Source organism: Gordionus sp. m RMFG-2023, chromosome 5 (genome assembly GCF_954871325.1).
Source record: "Gordionus sp. m RMFG-2023 chromosome 5, tfGorSpeb1-WG-v2, whole genome shotgun sequence".
Classification (NCBI taxonomy): domain Eukaryota; kingdom Metazoa; phylum Nematomorpha; class Gordioida; order Chordodea; family Parachordodidae; genus Gordionus; species Gordionus sp. m RMFG-2023.
The window spans coordinates 22,425,969-22,447,811 of NC_088779.1; the positions used below are offsets into that span (position 1 = coordinate 22,425,969).

The window sequence follows — 21,843 nt, forward strand, 5'->3', positions numbered from 1 at the left end:
AACCATTCGCTTTATTTTTTTAGGGTAAATATATAAGTCTAGCATTGCTTTGGATAGATATTTATTAATTTATAGAAGATCTAATTAATATAACCTACAATCTCTAAAGTTTAGTTTATAACTATACTTAACATTCAAGGATTGGAATTTTGAAAATTACTTATTTCAGATTTAAAGAAGGTACCTATATTTCTTCTTGGTAATCAACAAAAAAATAAAAATAAATTACAATTTTTTTTTATTAAATTCGAATACTTATAATATATTAAAAATTGCATTTATAAAATATTAAAATAGTAATTACATATAATAATAAGAATGTTTGGAAAATTGAATAAATTAAAAAAAATATATATGGAAAACGTAAACGTAATTATATTCGTTATATAGAATATCCTACTTTGGTTTGTGATGCTCAGATAATAAAATTTTATATAAATAGAGCAGAATGCTAATACTGAGAACCTATCTTTAAAAAGATTTGATTGGGGGAAAAAAAATTGGAAATTAATTTAATGTGGAATTTCGGTTATAATTGATAGAATTTTTTTAAAAAAAATAAAACCTAGGTAAAGTTGTTTACAGTGCTAAAATAAATATAATAATGAATTAATTACAATTTTTTTATAAAACTATAAATTTTGCAAATTATACTTTAATTAACTACACTTAAAGAACTCAGAAGGATATTTAGGGTAATAAGAATTTTGATTTTTGGATGTTATCACAAAAAAAGAAGACAAATATATTGGTAAAAAAAATATAGATAAAACAACATTTTTATTAGAATTAATGAATTTGAATATTATATTTAAAAAAATATATAATTTACGTATACCTTTAATTGTTATAAAATTATACAAGAATAATATATTATAAATAATATTTGAGGAACATTAAATGCCATGAATAATACAAAATAGTATATGACAGTTCAAAGCTTTGATTTAACCAGATTTAATAAGAGTGTCATATGAAAGAGTAAATAGCTATAAATAATTGTTATTGAAAACAGTTCCATAAGTTGCAGAAGAAAGTCATGTAATTTGAAGATGGTAAAACTTCTTAATCAATGAATTCAAATAAACAATATTTTTTTTACAAAAATAATGGTGGACCAGAAAATAGCAATTGTTTGTATTTCAGAAATAATTTTTCTATTTCAAAAACTTATCCAAACGGAAGAATGAGTAAACATAAGTAGGTTGGCAAAAAAATCTAAGGATTACTAATTCTAGTGTTGTTAAACGGCTCATTTTGAGCCGATTTTTAAAAACGGCTGTCTCAATACTTCTGCAAAAACAAATATTGCCTAAACCTCAAAATTTGATTAATATATGCCTAGACCTTTGTGCCTTCCATGAACAAAATCTTCAGGCTTGCTTAATATTTTTCTGGGTAAAATTTTGAGTTAGCCGTTTTTAAAATCGGCTCAAAACTAGCCGTTTAACGACACTAGCTAATTCTATGGGATAAAGTTAATACAGTTGTATGATACAGGCAAAAACAACAGAGCCTCAAGATTCACTCGCACAAATTAAATGCATTTTTAACCTTGAAAGAGATTGGCTTTACATTAACCGGGGGATATCTTAGAAATTGACAAAAAATTAGCATCTTATTTTATAAAAAGGGTTATCTAGTTTGGTGGCATAAATATGACTTTTTCTGAAGTTTTAGAGTTAATTTTGTGAATAAATGCAAAAAAAACGATAACAAAAAAGTCACATAAGCAAATATGGGTTTCATAAATAACTCTAAAATTCACATATTTTAAACATTCTTGAAAATCGTTAAAATTTGTTCAATTTTCGCCTTGAAAATGGAGTTTTATATAACCGGGGTTAGCTAGTTCTGTGGCACAAAAAGGGCAAACTTTTTTGAAATCGGCTGATGGGATATTGATTTCTGACCAATATTTAGCGGTTGATTCGTTCGTCAAATGACCACAAGGGTCAAAAGAGTGTGTCAAAGGGGAGGAGCTTCGATAAAACGCCGATTCGTAACCTGGGTAGAGAGCGGTAATGGGACCTATCTAAGAATATTGTAATAAAATATATTATCGAATTACAGTAGTTATATCCCAGGATTTCGCATTATTTGAGATAAATAATGTGAATGTATAAAATAAATTACAAATATTGTAAAAATGAAAAAAAACAACTAAAAATATTACCCATTTTTAATATATATATATTAACCATAACCCGTATCACTCTCTATTCCCACCTATTCGTGGAGGTGGATTTCTGGGAAAAAAACTCTCCCGAACATCTGAAGTTATATATGATTACCCAAAATGAAGGGGAAGTTATTGGCGTGAGGAGCCAGTCTAATAAATAGAGGATGATAGAAATATATATGATAAAGAAATGAGTCCGTCCTGGAACCGAGATTCTAACGTCGTTCACAATTCTGGGTAGTAGACTTACGATTTCCGAAAAGATCCCGCAGCCTGTAACCAAGAGATCGCGGAGAAATATAATTGACCCAGGAATGTGAGATATTTTGAATCAAGGGAAACCCAGAAGAAAAGTTATTGCCCATTAAGGGTGACCATGGAAGCCGCGGTCAGGTTTCGTTCACGGGCCTTTATTTTGCAACTTGAATGCAAGAGTTATGGGATATGTTGGGTTACGCTACAGAGATCCATGGGGGAGGGTGTCATGTAATTGGAAATGACTGACTTGAGAAGAAGAAAATAAATGGAGAGATGAAATCAGAATGACTTGGGAGGGGGAATATGAAAAGATTTTTTAAATAATACTTTATAATTTTACGCCATTTTAATTATTTTTAAAAATTTATTAATTTTTTCAATAATAATTTAAAATAAATTTTTATGCGATTTGGTGTTACGTGTTAAAATTTAACATATTAAAACTACTTATCAATAGGTAATTCTGAGCAAATCATCAAATGCCCATTAGACCGTTAGGTCACTTAGATGTCTGAAATGTGCGGACCTTTAACCAGAACGCCCACCCATTCATGGCTAAAAATTACACATCCGTCCATTTATCTAAATAAAAATTTAAACCCCCTATGCCTAATATTTATAATTATTTTTATTTAATTGCACTCAAAAATATTTTAAATTTACCCCCTCCCCTATATAATTTTTAAAATATTTTTAACCTGCCAGCCCGCCTGCCCAATGTTTTAATTTTTAGAGGGATATTAACGAGCCCATCGCAGATCACTTGTCATTTACTGATATTCTTTATATATCTATTCCAATGTGTAGGTTAGTGATCTGTATCGGGCCTAATTTTTCAAGCCCGGCCCGAAATTTTTTTAAAAGATTTTGCCGGCCCTAACCCGAAATTTTTTTAAAAAAGTTTTACCGGCCCGGCCCGAACCTGAAATTTTATTAGAAAAATTTACAGACTCGGCCTAGCCCGAATTTATTTAAATATAGAAATTAATTTTTATAATTACTCAAAATAAAAGACATATGTTATATGTCGTTTAGTTTCAATAAATAAAATCAAATATTTTTATTTTACATAAAAAATTCAATATAAAATTGATAAATTTAGATATATTTAAAAAAATTTCCAAGATCCGACCAGGCACAAATTTTTTTAAAAATATTAAGCCCAGCCTGAACCCGATTATTTTAAATAAAATTAGGCCCGAGCCCGGCCCGAAGCCCTTTTGGGCCGAGCCGGGCCTAACTTTGCAGATCTCTAGTGTAGGTAACTCAAATCAAAAAGATTCGTTTTAGTAAATATCTAGGTAGAGGTCAATGGCTCAAATTTTTTAAATATTTGTCACAGATTTTGGACCAGGGATGTGAACCCTTTGCATATAAAAAGCGTTTGGTCCAGGGTTCAGAGATAATTTTTTTTAAAGATGGTTCAGGGTTTGGAAAGCATAAAGAAACACTGACTAATTATTAATAAAATAACCTTGGAAAAACATAAAGAGTTCAGAAGGTTCGAATCCACATTCCCGTTAGAACAGCAAATATGTTTAAACAAGATCAAGGTTTAAAACATAGATTTTCCTGATGTGTCCAACAAAAAAGAATTTTTAGACCCTCCTGCATTACTGGAGGTCATAAATAATAATGACAAAAAATGTTGCAACCAATAAGAAAAGAAGATTTCCCTTCTTGATTATGGTGGTATTTTTCATTATATTGAAAATAAATACTTTTTGGCATATAGGACATTTCCTGTTGTGATCGCCCTGCTTGCCCCATTGATGTAAACCTTGGACGTGCCCACATTTCAGGTATACGTAAGCTCTATTATCCGAGTTAGCACAATTTTCAGAAGTTTTATCTGTGGATTTAGATTGAAAAAAATAAAATAATATAAGTATATACTAGTCGCCATGTTGCAAGTTTTCGCTAAAGGTATTCTCGTGCAATTATATCCTATGTATTAAAAAGGTTTTTTAGAATATTTCAAGGGGTGGGAGGGGGGAGTTAAGATTGTTAAAAAACGCTATTCGGGTCTATTTTTAAAAATGAACCGATTAAGATTTTGCCAAAATAATATTTTGTAAGTCTAGTTCATAGATGACAGAAAGGTTTGGACCTCTATTTGCAAATTTCGAGGCTTAAACAATATCATTTTGGCTAAAATTGTACGAATAGGGGTTTTAACAACTCTAGATAAGGGAGGGGGCTTGAAATTAAATGGTTATTTATTAATTTAAATAGGAAATTACTCTGCTGATTAGAAGGGGTTTTGTTATAGTTTTGAGAATTTTTCTTAGGCACAATGAGAGTGGATAACCTTACAGGACATTGAGGTTTACAAGCGTTGAGCTTCTCCACGTATCCTTCTATGTCTTTAGAGTTAGGGGAAGTACTTAGACCTTGGATAGATCGCCATAGTAAAGTGGCCCCGCATATGTCTATGAGGGACCAGTCTGAGAGGAGATTTGTTTGAGAATCGATCTAAAATATCATTTATGATGAAGGGAAAATGAGGACTAAAATTTAATAAAAAATCAAATATAATGTGAGGGTTACAAAAAAAGATGAACGTCAAGGCCAACAAGAAAAATTTTAAAAATTTGTTGATTAATCAAAAATATTGAAGCGATTATATCTAAGTGCAGGAATGATATAGAAATCGTTATTCAGTATAAAACAAACAATAAACAATATATTTCGAGTTTTTATGCCATTAACTAATTTTCTTTTCTAAAATATCCATCATTGTGTCATGCATTAAAAAAGAAATATGTGCATTGATATAAATCGTAAATGCATAATTAGTTGGAACTTTCTCAAAAACAGTAAACTAAAATATTTAACATTTTGATATAATTATTGCATAATATTTTATCCCCCTTTATCTATAGATATCACTTCAAGATTGTGAAAGAGATTTTTCTCATGTAAAGGAAAATAAGATCCTTGCTTAGGCATGGCGCCCATTAATTATAAAAATAACAATATATAAATTTTTTCATGATTAAATATTAATTGTTAATTAATTTTTAAGATTATTTCGATAATTTTATAATATAAATTTATTTAGAATTTTTTTAAGGAATAAATTATAAGTTAAATGTAAAAAATTATTATTTTCTATAAATGTTCGGTTTGAATAGAATTTGTTCGAAAGAAAGATAAAGATAGGGTTTTTGTTATTTTATAAAATGTTGGAATTGAACAAAATATAAAAATTGTGCTCTCATGATAAGAGTTTCTGTGCGAAAACAACGGTAAACCATGTATATTCTTTTTTTTAATATTTATTAATTCTTTCTTACCAATTTTCCGCAAGTGTTCATGGCTTGAGGTGATCTCAAAGAGTAAAGTCGACCCTCCACCGATACTTCGTACCACTCCCTACCTTTATTAACGCCATCTATAGAGTTTGGTGATGTTTGATAAGTTGAAGTGTCGTGAGATATAAGGATGCCATTGGTAGTTAAGCCGTCTACTAAATCGTCTCCCTTGCGCCATTTCACAGCTTTAGGCTAAGTTTTCATAAATTGATATATTATATGGTAAGTTTTATTTTTCAATAATAACCGAGTAATTATAAGGGAAAAGGCGAAGATAAATGGAATGACGAAACGAACTGGCACATTATCTCAAGGGTTGGTAAAGGAAGGTGAAAATTTTAAATCGTTAATACCTATATTAAAAAAAATCTTAAAACATAAATGTAATCAATTAATTATGATTCGATTAATATTGGGTCTAATAATGTTCATTATTTTAATTTATTGGATACGAATGCGATTAGTGAAAGGAAAGGATATTAAATTTATTAATTGAAAGACTTGTGGGCTATAATAAAAGAGAGGATCATAATAAACGAAAGAAAATTAAAACAAGTTAAAAGTTGGCAAATCATAGTAAATATCGAACAAATTGTTTAAATTAATAAATTTTACACAATTATTTAAAAAAAAACAATCTTCTAACTAAGATATGATTGAATATTTCTGATAGGCCTACGATCTAGTAAGGGTAGCATGTATAATTTTGAACGTTATGGATTTTTTTTTATAAAAATATTAGAGTAGCGTTTGTGACATAATCGGCGAATGAATATGACACATGTCTATAGATCTGAGTTCGAATTCAGCAAAGACCATGTTTTTTTGAATCCAAATAAGTGCTTCCCTAATATGGGGTATGATATATAGAATATTGGAAGTGATCGCGTTATTCCGTTAAATATATATTAAAATTGCATTTTAATAAAATTTGGTTGTTGTTTAGCCAATTGCTATATTTTACAACCAACGCTATATATTAGACCATTTTATAAGATAAATATAAAGCTTCTTTGGTCTCTATTGAATGCGAAAACTTGGGAAAAAGGACACTAATGTTGCATTCACATTAGCGCGAATTCGCGACGAAGTATACAAAAATACGAGGGTGAAGCCTGGTTCATAGAAAACGCGAAATACCGCGATATCTATTGAGCGATGCGTAAATTACAAAAGAGTTACGTATCGCTTCATCAATATCGCGCTTACTATAAACGAGTTCTTATGCTATATATAAAAATTATAATTTAAATATTATACTGGACAAAAAAGATAAGTAAAAATTTACAATCAATCATAAATAAATTATGTTAAATATTTACTATGTTTTAAAATAAAACGGAAAAGAAAAAAATTAATTGATTTAATCATATTGTCATTAAATTTGCGTTAGTGAGAAAGGTAAGATGACTCTTGTATTATTTGTTTTCTAAATATCACCATTCTTTAATTCTCGATGAATAAATATAAATTTGGCAAGAAATAGATGTCGAAAGCCATAAAAAATTTGTACAAGACAAAGAAGTCATTAATATAGCAAAATCTCCTAGAATATGCAAAAAATGTTATTCGATATTATTAATAATTTTTTTAAATATGGAAATAAAATGAAGAATGAAAATCTAAATAAAATCTTTACCCCCAAGAAAATGTTACGGCCGGAATCGAATCCAGCAGCGTAAACCCGTATTGGGTTAGGAGGGTGTCGTCCTACTGTAAGCCTACACGCGAACCTGATAATTACAAAAAAACCGGATATAATATTGTATAATGATCACGAAACAAATTAATATTAGTCGAGCATATATCATAATTGAAGGACCTAGAAATGACGCTTTCAGCTGGAGGCTGTGCCATAGCACTAGAGGGTAAAATAATCTGATCACCATTGCGCAAGCGCCGTGGCCCTGGACAATTTACGTGTGATGAATTATTCTTTGGATGGTCTGTATGTTGTGTTTGTGGAGAAAATCTGTGAGGATAAAGGGTATCTAAAACAACAAAATCGATCGGTTTTTCCGGGGACCGGCCTATTTGAAACATATCGAGAGATGGATCCGGCCGATATTCGTCTACCACCAATAACTTTTTTGGGTTCAGTCAAATGTAAGGGAAGATGAATGGGAGGGGAAAAAATAAGATTTATGTTTATGAAATCAAAGCTTAATTTATCATTTTAACTCTATCGCGGGGTATAGAGGGCCCCAAATGTGTATAAAATTAATATTTCTTAAGAATGGTTATTTTTTATGATCTTAAACCTTCATACATTAAATGTTGTCTTAGAATACATATCTAAAATTTCCTTATTAATACACTAGTTTTCAAAAAATATAAGCAATTTGTGAGGTACTTGAGTATGTCGAACCCTACAAGAGTATACATAAAAAAATTTAAACCCTGGGATATTATTTTATATTTTATTTCTATTAATTTTATAAGAGTCAAGTCAACATTAACTTTATATGAAATATATCTTGGTTTTAATATCGACTAATTTTTTTTAGCATAATAAATTAAGAAAAATAAATATTTTATAAAAGATAAGATTTATGATAATTATAGGTAGGGAAACGACTAATTTCAACCAGCTTAATCAAAATTAACCAACTATTTGCCAGCAAAACGGTGTGTCTTTGGCAAAAGAGTATTTTAATATTAAGTTAAAATCCTAAAATTTGGGTTAGCATTCCTTATACCATTTTATCGTCTGACCCTTCCTCATTTCCATTTGGTGCCTGGCCGACGAAGGTGTAAGACACAGAATATGCATCAGTTCGAGCTAGCAAGGCTCGTGCACGACTACTATCACGTAAGCGCGTTCCAAAAACCACTCCGTCAGGCCGACCGTCTTGGCCCGCCACTTCAAACCTACTACGCTTGCGCCCACGGTCTCCATTATTTTGAAAAGGATGGTGGAATGAAGAGCCATTGTTAGGGTAGAGATCAAAGTTTGTTGCAGAGGATGATAATGAGCCATTGTAACTTTTTTAAAAGTAAAAAAATAATACAAAACTATAATTCTTTATTTATTTTTCTGATCTTATATTTAAAAAAAAAATCATACTTCCTTTTTGATTCATAATTTCTCTCTCTATCTTCCTTTTTTACTCTTTATCATTTTTGTTTACACTTAATTTTTAATTCATTTGTGATAAAATTTATTTTTATATTTCTCTTTTTATTTCTATTCTGTACTATGAAGTTTTTTAAGGGAAAATTTATTATTATAGATTGGCCTGGCCTATGAAGAGTTTTAAAGATTTTTTGGCCCAGCAAAAAGTTTGTCTTGCCCTGAAAAATATTGTACCAGGCCAGAACTTGTTGTGAAAGAAAATTAAAAATCATAAATTTGCATTACAGGTTAAAAAAAATTCCAGGCTAAACCAGGCCAAAAGAGTTCTTTCTACAAATTCAATTTTTTTACTTTTTATAAATTTTTAAGTTCCATCCTACCCCAAAATATTTTCAAATCAATAGGAAAATATTTAATTAACAAAATATAAATTAATATTTTTACAAAGATAAATGAAGTAAAAATAACTAATTACTATGTCTTTCAGATTCAATCATCATTTTATTTTGATAAAACATCATCTATATTATTTATAAATTTTTATTATATTATTGGGCTGGAGCCTTGCCTGAGAATGTATTATAGGCCCACTAGTCCAAATTTTTTTTTTAAAATATCTAGGCTAAAATCTGACTTCAAGCCTGGCTCTATCAGGCCAAGTTGCAGAATAATAGCCAGGAAATATATGAACTATAGTGAAATTTAAAAAGGACATCTTTTTATTTGTAAGTTTTTATAAAATATATAAATTTTTTGTATAAAATGTTTTTACTGACTTAATGTACTTTATTTGATTTAATTATTCCCAGACCAAATTCTAGACAATCTTAAGCAGTTTAAAAAAAATTTAAATTATCATTGGAATGAGAGTTTTTATCTTATAATTAAGAATGTGATCTTGAATGATTATATTAATTGCTAAAATTTATTATTTAATCATTATTTTTTAGGATTCATATAAGTGAACTTTTAAGAATGTACCTTTTAGTTTATTTTAAATCGACGTTTTATTTATTTAATGAATTTTAAATTATAATTGTATTAAAAGTGTGTTTATTGTTATAAAGATATTAAATTATATAAATTAATTGATAAAGTTATAAAATAGAATTTCTAAGTTACAAAAATTATAAATTTTAAAAATTAATTGATAAGGTTATAAAAATAAATTGCCAAATGTAAAAAATTATTTTGTACTTGTCAGCTATTTTTTAGTTCAATTTTGCACTTGTCAGCCCAGCCAATTTTTTTTAGTAAAGTCCAGCTTTGCACCATTAAGCATATATCTGGACAGGGTTTGTAGGTCTACCACATTGACTACTAGAGTACCACAATTTTTTTATTTTTTTTTTGCATGAGACTATGCAGACCCCAGTTATTTTAAAAACGTTATTACTTAAAATTCTTTTGATATTTTTGCATAATCTTTTAGTAGCTTAACATTTTTAGGTAAATTCTAGGTGTGCATAATTAATTTTGATTTTGTTCAGTAGTTCATGGACACCATCTGATCATCCAAAAACTTTTTTCATCTGTTTTGGCATTGATATATTAAGCATAAGTAAACATTTTTTATATATCATTTTTATTAATTAAAAATCATATTATATTAATATTTAAAATTTAGATAAACATTGTATATCATTAATTTTATTTATATATTTTATCATATATTGACATTTTAGAATAATTGATCACCTTTTAAACTATCTTGACAAAAGCTGCCACATATTGATATAATAAGAATAAATTTTTAAAATAACAGTTAAAATCATTAAAGTAGCTTATTTAAAATATGTATATAATATGAAAATTACAAATTAATTTGATTCTAAGATATAGTGTTCCTTAATTGGGGTCTGAGGGACCACCACTAGTCTTTCACAAGATTTTCACCTATGCAATGAAGGTTTTTAAAGTAGAAATCTATCACACAAAACAACTATCACATTTTTAAAATTTCCAAAATATACAACAAAAACTCCCATATTCCAAATTTTTTTCAAAAATGATGTTTTTAAATTTTCTATATATTAGTATTTATTTAAACTAAGGATTAGTTTCCTTTCTAACCTGGCCAGAAAGGGCAAAACAGAGGGGTTTGGGGTGAAGGCTCCAAAATATATTTTTACAAAAATCTATCGCCATTTCCAGACAGAACGTTTTTTCAAAATGGTTTAAAAAAAAACTAACGTTGAATCACAAGAGGCCATTTAATCATTATTAAAATCAAACCAGTATGTTTTCTATTTATGATTAAAAAATAGGGATCTGGATTGTTGTTTTTAAAATATCATATATAAAAAAAATTAAATGCAAACCAGTGGCGTAGCTAGGAATTTTCCTTAAGGGGGTCCATACATATAAAAGCCCCCCGGCCTTTGGCCAGGTTTATTTTATAACCATATCTTCGATAATATATATTACATATATTTTTTAAATGCATCAATAATATGTTATTATAATTTAGTAGATTATTATCAATGACTTTATATTACTATCCAGAATAATTTCAATAGTAAAATAATATTCTTCCACAAACATCAAAACCAAAAAAATATAAATATTAATGGTATTTATTTGATATAAAGTCACTTTTAAGTCTTTTTGAACGTATAATCTAAAAATAATTTTTGCTCTAGGAGGGGTCCAAACCCGAAAACCACCCCCGTAGCTACGCCACTGATGCAAACTAAGGTTTGGTTAGAAGCCATTCCCAGTTCTAATCTTGGCTTCCTCTTGATGAACAGATACACATTTCCATAGCTCTCAGCCTTGGCTGTAATGCTGAAGTTCCCTCCATTTGTATTGACTGTGGCAATCATATTGAATTGAAAGCTTACCATCCCTTGCACTGCAAATTCTCCCATGGACAACAACCGTGTCATAAATCTATCAACATTCTCCTAGCTGCCCTCAAAAATATTTCATCCACTCTCAAACTAGTGGGCCTCTCAACTGAAAACACCATACATCCCAATGAGATGTCCCTCATTCCCTGGACTTATGGCCTCCCATTCACTTGGGACTATACCTGTGTTTAGTGTTGTTAAATGGCACATTTTGAGCCGATTTTTTAAAATGGCTAACTCAATATTTTAGCCAGAAAAATTATGCCTAAGCCTCGAGATTTCGTTAATATATGTCTAGACCTTTGTTTCTTCTATGAGCAAAATCCTCAGGCTTGCGTAATATTTTTCTGGATGGAATATTGAGTTAGACGTTGCAGCAAAGTCCAACCTCTCATTTTCTGCCATTGAAAAGGCTGAAATCCTAAAAAAATATATGCTGGCCTTACCAACATTGTGTTCATACCAATCGTTACCAATATCCTTAGCATGTTTGGAAGTGATGCCCTCAATTTATTAAAATCATAGGAAAAATAATGAGACAGATCTCAGGGGACCCTAATGAAGGATTCTACCTTTGTCAGTTCACTCTTCTCTATGGTAATTTGTACTCTATTTTTTAATATTTTTTTTCAGTTCTTTTTTATATATATATTTAAAACCCATTTTTAATATATACTTATTTGTTTTTCAATGTATATATATTTAATTATTTAGTGTATATATATATATCCTACTTTAAAATAAAGAAAATGATTTGACCATTAAACAAGTTAGTATTTTTATAAAAAAAAATTGCTGATAACATTACCTAATAACCACTTTGAAAAAACATTGTTTAGAAATGGGAAATGGCCTACTACATTCAAAAATTTTTTATCTGGATTACATGATTCATTTTGATAAAAATGGTAAACTTTAAATAAATATCTTAATATTTTGACATATTTTTTTAATATTTGTTATAAATTATTTATATTCATTTATAATAATAAATCGTCCATATAAACCAAAGATAATATAATATATTTGATAAAATAAATATAACTAGACTATTTATGAATATGGATATAAATAATTTATTGTATAAAAAGATAAAACATGGTAAATAATTATATCTTTACAGATATAAAATTTTCAGAATATTATTATATATAAGATAAACTTTAAACTTACCCAATTAATATCAATTCACCATACTTGGAATAATTATGAAAATTTCCGTTATGATTTGCCTTACTATTTGAAATTTTTTGATTATTTTGATCTTTGGACTTCGATTTAATATTTCCATCAAATGTAGAATTTTTAGGGGAATCTATATCGAGATTTAAATTGTTGAAGCTAACATCATAATTATTAGTATTATTTATATGCATTGCATTTTGCATCAAAGCCATTCTTTATGTAAGTCATATGGTAAAGAATATAATGACAAAAGACCGATTTATACTTATTTTTTTTTGTAAGTGCAATAGTGATATTTTTTATAAGCCATTGAAATTATAAATAAATCAACAAGTTAATGCAAATTTCCTAGAGTATAAGCATAATTATTGTTGTGAAAAACTTAAATAAACATCTGCTTGGGTTTATTAAATGGGAGGGGTGCTATGTAGCTAATATCAAATATTTAATAAAAAAATTAACCTAATGACTTGTCTGACATTTAGACAAATAATTGAATTTTGAAATTTATACTTATTTTGGTGGTAGGTTGTTCACACGTTTTATTTATTTTTAATTATGCTCAATTTAGCGTTGATAAATTATCTCGTTTGCTATACTTTTAAACATAGGTGTAGCAAATAGGGCCCTTCCTTTGGGAATTTTTGTAAATACTATTTTAGGTTAATATATGATATTTCGACCCCCCCCCCCTTCATCCCTACCTCTCCTCCAAATTTATGTAAAATATGCCACTATAAATAATAATTTTTTGAAAAACAAGTGCCAATATTACAATTCAAAATTTTTAGGAAAAAAGAAAAGTGAGAATCCAAGGTATTTTTTAAATATAAGCCTGCCAAAGGCTTGCAATAGTTTGGCCTGTGCGAACCCTAGCTAATAGTTCTTCCCCTCCTCGTTAAAAAAATATGTTTATGCCAATGGTATGCATTGTTGAGTTGTTGGTGTTTTGAATAGGAATGATGAAAGGCGATGGAATAAAAAATAAAGGGGGTGTATGACAGGAAGTTAGAATAATACTTTTTATTTTATTTTATTTTATGCTAGTTTTATTTTTAAGGATTTTAGGTTAAAATTGAAACCATAGGTTTTCAAAACCTAAAATAATTTTATTAAGTTAAATATTAATTTATTAGTTTTGGATAATAATTCTTAGCTGCTTCAAAGCTATGCTTTTAAATAATACAGAGAGGTTCCAGTTTAGTTGCACTAGCCCTATGAATAGAAATAAAATACTGTTGATGTTGATTTTTTTAAAACTTTTACGTGTTATTTTATTAAATGATTAGGGGTCTCCTCTTCGAGATTTTTGAAATATAAAGTTAAAAATAAACTTAATTGATTTTTGTTATTTATTTATTACCTAACTGAATGTTTTTATATATCTAAAATCGCTTAAGAATTATGACAAATGTAAATTTGATATTAAATACCATTTTTCTTATGGGCTCGGAAGATGACAGTCGTATGCCATACACCTTAGCAAGGAAAAATTACTTTCTTTATTTACCTGCTCATAAGCTATTTTGGATTGATAGATTACGAAAATATTGATAACGAGTCGAAATGTACATTCATGAATTTAAGCAGAACATATTTCAATTTTCTACTTAATTTATTTCCAGAAAATTGTTGATTCCTGAATATTAATATGATTGCTCTCAATATGAATGGTCACGTTAGTATTAATTAAATATATAATGTATAGGAAAATATAATATTGGATAGAATTTAAGAAAATTAAAGAAAATTAAAGAAAGCTTAATAAAAAATTAATCACAGGGATGTCCTTGCCTTGCCTGGGCAAAAATATTTAACCAATATCATAGAAAAATATTAAACAGATATAACCAATATCATAGATAAATATTAAACAGATAAGAGAAAATATAATTAGACTAAATACCAAAATGAATGTTACAATATTTAATTTATATTCCGTAATAAATGTGAATATAAAATCTATTAGATTCATTTGTTTATTGAAAACATACGCCATCACAAAATGGGTATTATAATTGTTACATTGATTATAAAAAATGAAACATTCTAAAAAAAGAATGATTATTATATAACTTAAATGTAGAAATAATATATCTTAAAATATAGGACCTTTTATTTGATACCAATATCAAATTTAGATATTTTATCTCTCCTACTAGAGGTGGGCACGGGCCTAATTTTTCATTCACGACCCGCCCGCTCACGGTGGCTATAAAAAATACACGCCCATTCACGCTTACCATTAAAAAAATTTTGACCAAATCCGCCCGCTCACGATAAGCATAATTTTGATTCACGCCCGTCACGCCCGAAAATTCACGGTGTTTTTAAATTTTTAAAAACTATTGCTATAATTTTACACTTTTTTGAATTCATTCTATTATTTCTCTAATTTTATAATCCTTATTAATAACAAAAAATTAATATAATCTATAAATCGAAATTTATTTAGAAAAGAAGAATGTCCATCTTTTTTTATTTCAATTGTGTACGCCTTTCCTCTAATAAAAGATTGGCTACAGAAAATAACTTTTCACTAGAAGCCGAACTTGCAGCTGACAAAATTTTACTCGATAATTTTCTCAAAAAAGGAAATGAATATTCCTGCTTCCAAAACTTCAAAGTATTGTCGTTATTTATCTTATATGAATCTTTTAAGTTCAACCTCAGAGCATTCATCGGTCATGAAATTCTCTAAATTTTTTTTTGGAATATACGGTCTTTTATGAATGTAGGATGAATTAGGAAAGTGATAGTTGGTATTGATCATTTAGAATAAACGGTTTTTTATGAGTTTAGGATAAGTTAGGAAAGTTATAAATGATAGTTGGCATCGACTTATGCATATCATCTAATTTTATATCATTTAGAATTTTTATGATTGTTTTATATATATCATTTTCTTCTTTTATTAAAAACTCAAGTCTTTTGAAATTCGGATCTAGAATTAAGCCTACCTTATGTAGTGGCTGCATAATAATCTTTTAAAATAAATCTTTTTCTGTATTTTAAGGTTTTGATTATTATTGCATCACGTTTAGAAGGTTAAAAGAATTTTACTAATTTTTGTTTCCATAGAAAAACTTTATTTATTGTGGGACGAGAATCTGCTCTCAGATTATCCGAGCATTCTTTAAATATTGATAAAAAATTATCTAACTCGCGTATGACTGATATCAATTGTGGCTAATCTATTTAATTTTTGCCTGAAAAACAAGTACACCTTTATTTCAGAATATGATTTTAAGAAACTCTGTATCATGATATATACAGAGTTCAGCGTCTACATGAGCGGGAGAGGTAGGAACAGTTTGCATCCTATTTTTTTGAGGGGGTAGGGGGTAAGCTGCTCTAATGGGGGTAGGATAAATTTTTTTGGGGGTTATCTATTAAATTTTGAGATGAAATAGGACAAAATTTATTGCTGTAAAAATTAATACTTTTATTATAGTATTATTATAATACATTCATCGACCAAATCTATATATTGCAAACAATCATACACATTGTTTTCCAAATAAACTATCCTTTTAAATGTAATTTAAAAGGTTTAGATATTTTAGCAAGCTCATAATGCCATAATAATTAATTCTTTGTAAATAATGGAGGTTTTAATTGAATTTATTATCTAAAAAATAAATTCTTTATATTCACAAAATATCGATAGTTGGTAGTAGAGATAAATTAATTTAAGTTATCCTTTATAAATTCTTTGAAAAGAGTATCAATAAATAAATAAGTGAAAATAATGATAAAGAGATACTGCCGCCAAAGGCGGGGATTTTTAGGGGGGTAGGCAAAGGTTTTTGAAGGGGGTTTGCATCCAGTGAAAATCCTGTCATGTAGACGCTGACAGAGTTCCATCTCGTTATTCTCGCTATTACATCTTGTTTAAGGGTGTGGCTTATTAGTTTGATATTAGCTGAGATTGTTTGAAATATTGTACTGTTTTCTTACACCATTTATATTTAAGGCTATTTCAGTTAAACAATTGTCAAAAATATAATGCATAATATTATTTAGTATATGGCATATACATGCTAGCGTTTCGTCATCTTTGAATGCACTTATAAGATTTGCTCTGTTATCACTCACAACTATACATTTATTTAAGTAATCTACCTCTGTATATTCTCCTAAAATTGAATTGACTACACTTTTAATTTTGACTTTTTTTTCATCCATTGCCCTTGTGGCCAAAACAAATGTTTTCAATTTAAAATCCTTAATGATAAAATGTTCTGTAATGGTTAAAAAACTTATATTTTTATAGTCATCCGTCAAATCAAATATCAGTGATTATGGACAAGTAATTATTATTGATCATGCTTTTAATCTTAAATTTTATTTTATGGTATATTTTTGGACCTATAGTATTCATGAGTGTTTCCGGTTCACAACTTTTATATTTTGTTATCCATATGTAACACCAACATTTATCTCTTGGCCTAGATTTAAAATCCTTCACTTTCTGTTGCATTTAAAGAATTAAGATTTTTACAAATAAAATATAATTGACTTTTCTGTAAAAAGTTTAAGCAAAATTTAGCATAAAGTCTCGCGATAAAAACACCTAAACATCAATTTTAAAAATTAAAATTTCCGTGATGCACGGGAAATTTATGTTCACACCCGATCACGCCCGGAGAAAGTTTTGGGAAGGCCCATCACGCCTTGAAATTTAAAATTTATTCACACTCACGCCCGTGACCCACCTGACACGATGGGTCTCCCGTAATATCACGGCCCGCGCCCACTTCTATCTCCTACACCCCCCTCCCGTATAAAAGATATTTAATTACGTTTTACTTCATACCCATATAATTTATTTTAACCCCTCCCTCCATTCACCCTAGACCAAATTCAACCCATTAAGTCCAAGAATAATTATTATAAATTTTGTTAAAAAATATTTTAATTCGCTTTTATTTTATACCCATATTATTATGTGATAATAAAAATATTACCAACTCCCTAAGACCTATACCCACTCACTTAGAATAACAATTTAATTACCTTTAATTTAAAACCCTTATCAAATTTTTATTTTTTAACTCCCCCCCCCCCTTTCTCCTCTCTTCACCCTCCCTCAGACTAAGTTCAACCTATTAAATTTATAAGTGAATATTTTCTAGAAATATTTTAACAAGCTTTTATATGATACATATATCAATATTTCTTGTTGATGAAAATCAGTGACCTGCAGATGTACCACTTGCATGGATCGGCCCAGAATTTTTTTCAATTTTTTTTAGCCCGACTAGGCTTTTTTAAAAAAAAAACTTCGGACTTGGCCCGATTTTTTTAAAAAAAACTAACCCGATTAGTCATTTTTTTCAACTTTCTAAAATTTCTATACCCTCATTGTTAGGGATGTAAGACAGCAATTTTTATAATAGGTTTTTTTGCCTAAATCAACATGATTTTTATAATATTAACAGTTTCCCAATTTTGAAAATGATCTTATGATAAAATAAATACGATTTTTATTAGATTTTATAAAATCATTTTTTCCTCGTGGTTCATATCATAAATTATAATTGTGTTTTGTTTTTGAATTATGTCAATTTCCCTATTTACATTTGCAAAATTTTAGAAGATACTTGTTAAAATTAAATAGCTAGTCTGAAAAGTATATTTATATTATAAATAAATACCAATGAAATTTATAAATAATATATGAAATTTTAAGTTATGTTAATAGAAAATATTTATCAAATTAGTTTATATAAGAGCCAATCTACATTTTATGGGAAAGTAAATTTCTGAAAATGACAAATTGCTGGATTCCAGAATTTCAAGCTCTGATCTGGAATCATTTTCATCTTCAAACGAAGATAATTAACTATTCAAAATTAATTGTTTAAATATTATTTAGTCTATATATAATATTTCATATAAAACATGTAAAGTAATTGCAAATTAGTTGAAAATAATTTATATTTGTTTAATTATAATGTTTATAATCTATATATTTTCAATAAAACATAAAAAAAAAATCAATATTGACCTGTAAAGTATTATAAAAAAGATAGTTTCCCGTTTTTTCCCATTATTTCCCTATTTTCCCATTATTTCCCGTTTTTTCCCCAAATTTCCCGGGAAATTTACATCCCTAAATGTATACTCATTTTTATCATTAACATATTGTATAATTAGACATGTGCGCCGCCAATCAAATGCGCCACCGCCGATGATTTTGACCACGCCGACGCCGCGCGCCAAAAAATTGTCGGCGCTCAACACGCCGCCGCCGATGTAAAAATTCGGCGGCGTGGCGGCGTGATACATATTTTTTATTATTTATTTTATATATTATTTATGAATATAAGAAAAATATTAAATATTTTTTGAATTATTAAAAAATGCGATTTTATTTTTTAAAATTAATAAATATTATTTGCTATAAATTTGATTTGTAACAATCCTTATTCGCTCACTTTGGGCAGGTTTGTGACCAACGTGCTAGATAAAATAAGATTAGGACATTAAATTTGAAAAGGTAAATCTATATTTTATTCTTTTATTTTGATTCAAATAATTTACAACTCGTTATATAAAATTTATTTTTTATCATAATAGAAATTTTATTTAATGATTTTTATTTTGTTGCCATTATAACATATATAAAAATACCAGGACTAAAACAATTATAATGGATGCAGCATTGCAATACTCTGTAACAAAATATAGTATATCCTTGCAAGCAAAACCTTCTTTTGCATGGAAACATTTTGGATCTTTAATATTAAAAACTGACACAAATAATAAGAGAACCAGTGTTGCTACAGATAAAGTCTTTTGTAATATATGCTTGCAAATAGCACTTGATAAAGATGGTGAGGATGAAAATAATTCTTCATTTTCAGAGTAAATTTTTTGATTATTTTATAAATATTAGTAAATTTTTTAATTAGTTATCCAATCAAATCTTTTTCAAAAAATATCAGCACATCAAATATAATAAAACATTTACTTGACAAACATGATTTATCATGTAAAGAAGAAATATCTAAACAAAATTTAAAGTTATTTTTCAAACCCATTGTAAAAGATACAACTGACCCTATAAAAGATAAAAAATGGATTCTGGTAAGGAATTATGTTCTCTTGTGTTGCAAGGATTTAATGCCATTCTCTTCTATAAATAATACTGGAATGCAAAATTTTCTAAAGGTTATTTGTAAAATCATTATAATTTTTTATAGGGCAATCTTAATTTTTATTTGTTAAGATATTTAATTATTTTATAACATCCCACATTTAGAATTTTTTATGGCATAATATTTTATTATTAACTTTTTATTATGTAGAAATATGGCATTATTTCAGATGCCAAAGAATTACCTGACAGAACTACACTTAGCCGGAGTGGATTAGATGATGTTTATTTATCAATGAAAGCATACATATGCCAACAAATTAATGTAGGTCCTAAATTTTGTGCTATAACTTTTGATATGTGGACAGACAAATATAGACGGCGAAATTATATCACCTTTACTTTTCACGAAATAGATAATAATTTTAATATTGTATTTTATACAATGGCGACACATCATGTCACCCAAAAACATACCGCTGAAACTATTCTTTCCGAAATAGAAAAAGTTGAAAATGAATTTGATTTAGGGTCCAAGAAAATTCAAATGGTTACGGATGCAGGACCCAATGTAAAGAAAAGTGTTCGTCTAGGAGAATATGACCATCATTTATGTTTGGGGCATGGATTACATAATCTAGTGACAGTCGATGGAATAAAAAAGGTTAATAAAATTGAATATCTCATTAAAAAAGTTAGAGAAGTTATAGTTGCCTTAAGATTCAAAACAGCGGATTTTGAAAATATAAACGATATAGAAAATAGAAAATGTTTTGAATCGATATCATATACATCGGATATTTTAGATTTGGATGATAATGATCCTTTTTATGAAGATCGTTTGGGGTATGGATTATAGTGAAAATCAAAAATCATATGAGAAAAAACATAAAACCTTAAAATTAAATGTGCCTACACGTTGGCATAGTATTTTAATAATGCTGGAAAGTGTGACTGGCAATAACAAAAATCCTATAAATATTCTATTAAATAGAAAGGAGAAACCGGATCTCAAATTATTTAACTCCGATTGGGACTTGATGTATGAACTTTTAAATTTTCTTAAAACCTTCAAACAAACTGTTGAATTTTTATCTGTCCAAAAAGGAGTTACTATAAATTTAGCCTTATTATTTCGTAGTGAAATTAAAAATCATTTAATTGTAAAAGAAAATGATAGTCCACCCATAGCATCCCTTAAAAAAATATGCTTACTAAATTTGATCATAGATTTCCAATAACCGATCTTCAGGTAGTATTTTAAAATACATAAATTATTTTTTATACATTATTCTTTCTTTTATTTTTTTTACTTAGGTGTTAGGAGCACTTTTGGATCCTCGTTTTCAATCAATAAACATAGTAAATGAATATTTAAAGGAAAAAAATATTACTCCGGTTGAATTTTTATGTCAACACGCTACCTCTCTACGGTCTTACACGGACGAATTAAACGAATGTAAAACGACGGAAGTTGCTTCAAAACTCGATTATCTTAAGTCATTGGCTACGAAGCATTCATCTATTCAAAACAATAACCTGGAACAACAACACTATTTAACTAGTTTAGAAAAAGAGTGTTATTCATTATTTTCGCCTTATAATTTGGAGATAAAAGATGTCTTAGATTTTTAGAAGATAAGAGCATTGGATCTTCCTAAACTTTCAATATTAGCTAGAAAGGTCCTGTGCGTTCCAGCTACAAGCACACCCAGCGAGCGTGTATTTTCTATAGCTGGGCTCACTCTGAACTCTAAAAGATCATTATTATGTCCTTTAAATCTTAATAAAAAATATTTATTCATTATAATTATAACTTAATAAAATCATTAAATTATAGTTATAAACATAATAAAGTATAAATTTTA

The 21,843-nt window shown here is 28.2% G+C and overlaps 1 protein-coding gene across 1 annotated transcript; it reads right to left on the bottom strand.

Annotated features, from left to right (window-relative positions):
• Window positions 1–817: 817 nt before the first annotated feature.
• On the bottom strand, window positions 818–13,072 carry LOC135930553 (E3 ubiquitin-protein ligase pellino homolog 1-like). The gene is made up of 8 exons (XM_065467369.1): window positions 12,859–13,072; window positions 8,457–8,742; window positions 7,580–7,842; window positions 7,397–7,490; window positions 5,740–5,949; window positions 4,684–4,915; window positions 4,162–4,292; window positions 818–2,035 (listed from the first exon to the last, which is right to left on the bottom strand). Exons 1-8 carry the CDS (start codon window positions 13,059–13,061, stop codon window positions 1,805–1,807), a joined length of 1,650 nt encoding a protein of 549 aa, XP_065323441.1. The 5' UTR covers window positions 13,062–13,072; the 3' UTR covers window positions 818–1,804.
• Between the last annotated feature and the right edge of the window lie 8,771 nt (window positions 13,073–21,843).